General features: G+C 37.9%; 1 protein-coding gene across 1 annotated transcript in view; it reads left to right on the plus strand.

Annotated features, from left to right (window-relative positions):
- Nucleotides 1-2,956: 2,956 nt before the first annotated feature.
- The window catches only part of LOC122257400 (polyamine-modulated factor 1), a 10,511-nt gene continuing 5,967 nt past the window's right edge, over nt 2,957-7,500 (plus strand). Inside the window, exons 1-2 of the mRNA XM_043022667.2 lie at nt 2,957-3,192; nt 6,130-6,370. Coding sequence (XP_042878601.1) covers nt 3,065-3,192; nt 6,130-6,370 — 369 coding nt within the window. The 5' untranslated portion in view covers nt 2,957-3,064. The remainder of the gene's footprint in view (nt 3,193-6,129; nt 6,371-7,500) is intronic.

Genomic DNA, 7,500 nt, shown 5'->3' on the forward strand with positions numbered 1-7,500 from the left:
CCTTGAGAATAGGCCTCAACTCCCATATCCCATTACCTGTCTCTCTTACCTTACCTCGAGAATAGGCCTCAACTCCCATATCCCATTTCCTGTCTCTCTTACCTTGCCTTGAGAATAGGCCTCAACTCCCATATCCCATTTCCTGTCTCTCTTACCTTGCCTTGAGAATAGGCCTCAACTCCCATATCCCATTTCCTGTCTCTCTTACCTTGCCTTGAGAATAGGCCTCAACTCCCATATCCCATTTCCTGTCTCTCTTACCTTGCCTTGAGAATAGGCCTCAACTCCCATATCTGATTACCTGTCTCTCTTACCTTGCCTTGAGAATAGGCCTCAACTCCCATATCCCATTTCCTGTCTCTCTTACCTTGCCTTGAGAATAGGCCTCAACTCCCATATCCGATTACCTGTCTCTCTTACCTTGCCTTGAGAATAGGCCTCAACTCCCATATCCCATTTCCTGTCTCTCTTACCTTGTAATTGGGAATAGGCCTCAACTCCCATATCCCATTACCTGTCTCTCTTACCTTGCCTTGAGAATAGGCCTCAACTCCCATATCCCATTTCCTGTCTCTCTTACCTTGCCTTGAGAATAGGCCTCAACTCCCATATCCCATTACCTGTCTCTCTTACCTTGCCTTGAGAATAGGCCTCAACTCCCATATCCCATTACCTGTCTCTCTTACCTTGCCTTGAGAATAGGCCTCAACTCCCATATCCCATTACCTGTCTCTCTTACCTTGCCTTGAGAATAGGCCTCAACTCCCATATCCCATTACCTGTCTCTCTTACCTTGCCTTGAGAATAGGCCTCAACTCCCATATCCCATTACCTGTCTCTCTTACCTTGCCTTGAGAATAGGCCTCAACTCCCATACCCGATTACCTGTGTCTCTTACCCTGTAAATGAGAAGAAATATATGGAAGATCCTGTAGTGCAGTTAAAAAGCTCAGTATCAGTACAACTTACTATCAAGAGGACCATGAGTAATTTCCCCTATTAAGAGCTGCTGAAATGGTTCCCTAACTCTTTTCCCCTTTCTCTCCTATCCACTGCTCCTTTTTCCTGTAAATCCCCACTCTTCATGGCTGTTTTTTAGAGAAACCTTCCACCTTGTTTTTGGTGTTTCCCTTTTCTTTTCTATCCTTGGCATTCCGTGTCTATTATCTTCCTTGTCTGACAGGTGTCTGACACCTCTTCTATTCAGATGGCCGTACTATCTAAGTCTTCCATTTCTTTTATTCATTTCTTACTTTATCCGCTCTTGTCAGTCCACACTGCCATCTTAGCATTCTCATTTCTGCTACGTCGAGCCTCTTCTCATCTCCTTTCTTGGTTGCTCAAGAGTCAGTTGCATTGGAACATTGCTGGTCGCACCACTTGCCACTGGAAACTGTTCTTTAGTTTTGGATATATCTTCGTGTCACAAAGCACACCGCTGCATTTCCTCAAGCTATACCATCCTGATTGAATCCTATTTGTAATCCCCTCATCTAATTCCCCATTGTCCCGCACACATAGATCCTAGAAACTTAAAATTTTCGACTCATTTGTGAAAATCAATTTCCAGGTCAGTGTCCCTTTCACTATCCAGTCCTTAAATAGCAGAGCACATCCCCTGTTTTCTCATAAATCCACTTTCTTCCAGACATTCCCTTCATTTTCGGCCACTGAACTCGGGGCTTCATTCTTTTCCTCACAAAGGAATCCATCATCATATACAATATCGTCCATATTGTTTCTCGCCTTGGATCTTAATTGGGAAAATTGATCAATATCACAAACAAAACGAACTTAAGGCCGCTTCTTGGTAGACCAACACGAAGTCTGAACTCGCTATTCTCAGCTTTACACTTAATCGCTGTAGAACAATTGTCATATATGCCTCCGGTATTCCTCTAATTCTAAGACTTCAGAAAATCAATATATATCATATGCATCTTCTTCTGACCTTTGTAATTTTCTACAAGTTGGCGTACAGGTATGAAATCTAATTGAATATCTGCTGTGGATGTCACTTCTCGCAACCTCTTATCTACAACTCTTTCCCAAATTCTGAATGTGTGGGAAAGCATTTTTGTTTATTCCCTCGTAGTTTGAATATACTTAAATGTCTCCTCTTGTACATTGGGATAGGGATACTCTTCCTCCAGTATTGTAATACCGTCTTTTCATATTTGTTTCCAGACCTATGCGAGTATTTCTTCGGGTCGCTTTTCCATTCTTAATTTTCCTTAAAGATGCTACTAATTCTTCTGGGGTATCTCATGGATTGATCCAGCTATTCTTTCTACTTCTGTTTGTGCGCTCTGTTGTTTGCCTCATTCATTAACTGGTTGAAAAGTAGGCTACCCTTGCATTAATACCCTCATCTTCCATTACCACATTTCCACTCTAATCCTTTACCAACCTCTCAGATGTTCTTGGTTTTCTTATTTCTATCTGCAGCTATTCTAATATATGTTCTTTTCTCCTCTCGTACAGAGATTTTCGGCGTTTCTCTCCTTCTCTCAGCAACTGATAGTTTTGCATTTTTATTTGCTATCTTGTATTCTTCTTTACCTTCGTCTCCATGACCGGTTCTTCATGAAAGCTTTTAAGAATATAAAAAACGCATTTAAGTATTCATAATGCCCTCTGTAATACCATATATGCATGTAGATTACTCGATAGCTTGCAACCCAGCATGTGCGGTAAATCAGTATTGTGTTATTTCCTTTATATCGTATATATTATATTTTGAAATAAATTTTGCGGGAGGGTCGAGTCTTGGGGCGGACTCTTCAACCAATCCTTTATCATTTTATTTTACTAACGTGTTTTTTTACTTCCTTTATTAATGTCTATTTGTTGGATTTTGATTTAGTGTTTATTTGGCTTATTTCGATATTATTTACAGACGTACCTATAACATTTTACCCTCGTAGTCCCCAATCAAACAAGTTTCGATGTAAATATTGTTAGGCTCGTGGTCTCGCTCGGCCGTTCAAATCCGAGAAGTCGCCCTTCGTCTCTGTTTTGACATTTATTTCAGTTGTAACGCTTCCTTTTCTATTCTTTAACTATGTCTGAGAAGGCCAAGGAGCTGAAAACAGAGGAGGCAGAAGGAGCGAGGGTGAGGGCGCTTAAAGAGGCCCTAAATCACAGTGTAGAGAAGGTTCTTGGGGGTTGGAAGGCGTCGCTCTTCGCCAAGTGAGTTTCCTCAAGTTTTATTCTCTCTCTGTTTCTCTATTCTCTTTGTCATCTGTCTTGTTATTCCCTTTCTCATTTTCTAAAAAAAATTATTTGCCAAGTGAGTTGCTATGTTTTTTTTTCTTTTTTATTCTCTTTTTATTCCTCTCTTCTCATTCACTTCTTTTTATTTATTTCTTTTCTTTTCTCATTTTTGCTTTATATTTATTTACTTACTCGTATTTTTTTCTCTCCGTTTTCGTTTTATTTTTATTTTCTCTTTATGTTTCTTATTTGTTTTATATTTATTAATTTTCTCCTATTTTCTCTTTCTCTTTCCATTTTCGTTTTATATCTCTTCTGTCTTTATGTTTCTCATTTCTGTTTTATATTCATCAATTTTCTCTTATTCTCTCTTTCTCTTCCCATTTTTGTTTTATTTCTCTTTTCTCTTTTCTTTAATTTCTCCTATGTTTTCTTTCTCTATTTAATTCTCTTTCCAAGTAACACTGACATGTTTTATTCCCTCTCCTTTCTCTTGTTTGATTTCTTATCTTTCATCTATTTTCTCATTTATTATATTCCTCTCTCTCCCATTTGTTTTTCTTTTGTTTTCAAATTCACTCTAAGTGAGATGTAACTATTTTCTCTCTCTCTTTCATCTATCCTTAAATTTATTTATTTTGATGAATCTCTACATTTTGTTTTATATTTTCTTTATCATATTCTTTTTCCTATTATTTTACTTTTTTTTTTTACATTCCCTCTTTTTGTTTTTGCCTTGTCTTATCCACCCCTCCCTCCCCTCCATTATTGATTATTCACAAACTAAACCGGTATTGATAGATAGTATCCATTTGTAATAGATTTCATCATCCTTATAGTTGGGGAGCAGTGATAGACATCAAGGCAATTCCAGTGTAAAAGATTGTGATAATTATCTAGATGAATGGAATATCAAGGAAATATGTTTAATTTCAAAGAACAGCTCTGTGTCAGCCATGCTAATGAATTTAGTATTGATGGATTGTATATTGCATTTATTGTCAAGATATTGTAGTCATAAATCATGGAACGTATCCATAGAAACAATATTGACGATATTAATAGTAGTATTGTGTCCACCAATTGCCATGGCTTGTTTCCTTCTTGACACTAGCAATCAAATCATCAAACAAACAATATTTATATTATGGCGATATGCAGCTTGCAGATTTTCCAGCCAAATTATTGTCAAACAAGGAACCAGAATAAGGTCTATCTTGGCAGAATATACATAGTAGGGGATAGCTAACCTTTTCTGGAGTGTCATAGGCATGGAGGCTGTGACAATGGCTAGGTGACATACCACTGTGATGGCTATGCCCACTATTTGCTCTTATCAAACCTTAACCCAATCCTGACAGGCCCGGCGATAAGTGGAAACCCCCTACGCCGGGCCTATGCAATATTGCATTGGGAACGTCACCCTGGTGTGTCGTCCCGTTATCGGGCATTTAGCCATGACACGCGGGTGTGGCGTACCATCATCATAGGGTTAATATAACAATCTTCAGAAGTTAAAGATGAGTCTTTATTTATATGACATTAGCATATGCAATCCATTGATACCAATGTCATTAACCCTTTCCCGACGGGGCACACGCTACGTGAAAACTCCTATACCAGGCGATTGCAATATTGCATTGTAATCGTCACACTGGCATGATGCCCCGGCAACGGGAATTTAGCTGTGTCACACGAGTGTGATACACCATCTTCATTAGGTTAATAATATGTATTTCTAGAGAAAATATCAAAAATAGATAAATTTGGTATCCGTGGAATCTTCTTGCTGTCAGGTAGTCATGCCTACTACTCTGTTAGACAACTGCCATCGGTAATTCTATACAAGCTGTGCATTGTTGATGAATACGTTGCTGATCGACTGATAGATCAGCTGCACAAAGTATATTTATTTTAGCTGCAGAGATTAACTATTGCGATGCTATTGTCCCTGATATTTTTTTGTTGAGCATGCAAATAACTTAAGAAATTGTGAGGTAAACAAAAAAGAACATAAAAACCATCCCTATTAAGGTGTGAAGAAGTAAAAAAAATATCCATGCTTATTCTGGCAGGACAGAGATCAGACTGGTTCCTCATTTGGCAATAAACTTCCTTGGGGCATTGCTGTAAGTGCAGTATTTTAAACAGTGTAGCAAATATACAAGTCTTCATGACATGACAACTGGTTCCCAATTGCCAAGAACAGCAAGCAACATGAAACTATCAGAGCTCATGATTGACCTGTTGATTTAAGGGAAGTTTTCATAGATTATTGTCTATTCATGACTTAAACATCCAGTATCGCCCCCGTCAATAGTTGGCTCATTTCCGAACAAGTACACGTATGATGATATACAAAAATAATTTATTTAGGATGCAGATGCATGAGACTAGCATATTTCTATATTTCTCTATTGTAGGAGATATTTTATAGATGAAAACTGTCTTAAACTTCATCATTACTATTTACTATGAAAGCCCCCTTATTGTTATCAGAAAAATAGTGATGATGAATTGTCAGGGACGTCAACAAGCCCTATACCTATGGAGGTTTGTTGGCCTCTCATATCAGCACTAACAGGCATGGAAGCCAGGGTGATCACTTGATACAGGGCCATCCTAAGTAATACCTTTAACGTCATTATAGTTGGTTTCAGTGGACTAAAGTTACTATATTTGGATAGTATCCATCAAGTACATTACATCGATTCAAAGGTCATTAGTCAGAAGGGTTAACAAGTAAACTTTGTAACTGCATGAAATGTAATGTAGAGCAAACATATAAAGTCTTTAGGCAGTTTGCTACTATCCTTAGCTCCAGACTTGTCATGGCCATGTAGTGTCACACACCCTTTCTCACTCATAGTCATTTTGGAACCTTAGTACAGCTGCACCCTTCTTCACCTCCAGATGCTTCCCATCTCTCGCGACTGACAACGAGGCTGTCTTAGAGGCCATCCGGGTGTCGGTGGTAGAGGCCGTGCGCAATGCCGTGTACGAGGACCTCGCAGGGATCATTGAGGAGGAGGGCATAGCCGGACCACTGGAGGAGCTCAGCACCCTGGTCAAGAATTACTCTGGGCCCAAGTATGCCAAGGCTTGGAGGCCCAGTGGGGATCCTGCTGCTGATGCCCGGGCACATGATGCCAAGGTATACTATGACAATTAAGGATGATTACAGAATTAATGTTATGATTTTTTATTATTATCTATTTTTATTTTTGATTATTTGTTTTATTTTTCAAACGGCTAAAATATTTTGCTTCTTATTATTCATATTCCAAAGAAAATACACTTTATGCTTTGTCCTTCATTTTCCTTCTACTTCAACAGTGAAGAAATTAACTACATAGATTACCCCTTTTATTTGCAAATACTGATTCTTCAACCAGACCTTTAGATTTTTTATCGTGATTATTACCTGTAAGTCATCCGTAAGAAATTTGTATATATATCTTAGGAGAGTTATGGTCTAGCAGGGCCATAATTCATAATTCATGCATTAATATATAAGTATTATTACTTCAATTTTGTTTCGTTGGATGAATACTTTGATTCTTCTCTCCTCTTGCATATATTTTCAACCATATTCATCATTTCCTAAATATTATACTTCCTTCTTTATGCAATAGTGTGTTAATGCAACAAAGTGAACAGTGTTGCATCTGATATGTTTCATCAGTTATCAGTGTATTTGAAAACCTTTAAGAAAGTTTCTTTAGTAATAATATTATGTTGTCTGCCAGGCTAAAACTACTTAACAAATATGTATTAATCATGAATTTAACCTTTCTTGCATGCTAATTGTGATGACAATATCTGGTGATGTGATTAGATGAGCTTTGTCCTCTGTGTGCATAGAAAATATTTTGAGCATGTTGCTTTTCTTATGTATTGTACTTCAGCTGCTGGACCATGTCTCTTACATGACTTGGTTGTAACACTTTTTCATTTTGACTTCTTGTTCTTTTCACTGCCTGTGCATCCGTAAGAAGAGTCTTAACCCATTGCCGACGGGGGATATATTTGCTTACTCAGGCTCCAGGATGGGTTTTATTTCTGAGCGAGGCAGCTTCAGCAACATACCTTGATTTTTCCTACTCCCTTTTAGTCTCTCATTGTAGAGCTAGTTTTTTTTTTTTTTTTTTTTTTTTTTTTTTTTTTTTTTTTTTTTTTTTTTTTTTTTTTTTTTTTTTTGTTGTGTGTGTGTGTGTGTGTGTGTGTGTGTGTGTGTGTGTGTGTGTGTGTGTGTGTGTGTGTGTGTTTTTTTTACTGTTTTTA

Source organism: Penaeus japonicus, unplaced genomic scaffold (genome assembly GCF_977035675.1).
Source record: "Penaeus japonicus unplaced genomic scaffold, GWHDUDI00000001_assembly GWHDUDI00000026, whole genome shotgun sequence".
Lineage (NCBI taxonomy): Eukaryota > Metazoa > Arthropoda > Malacostraca > Decapoda > Penaeidae > Penaeus > Penaeus japonicus.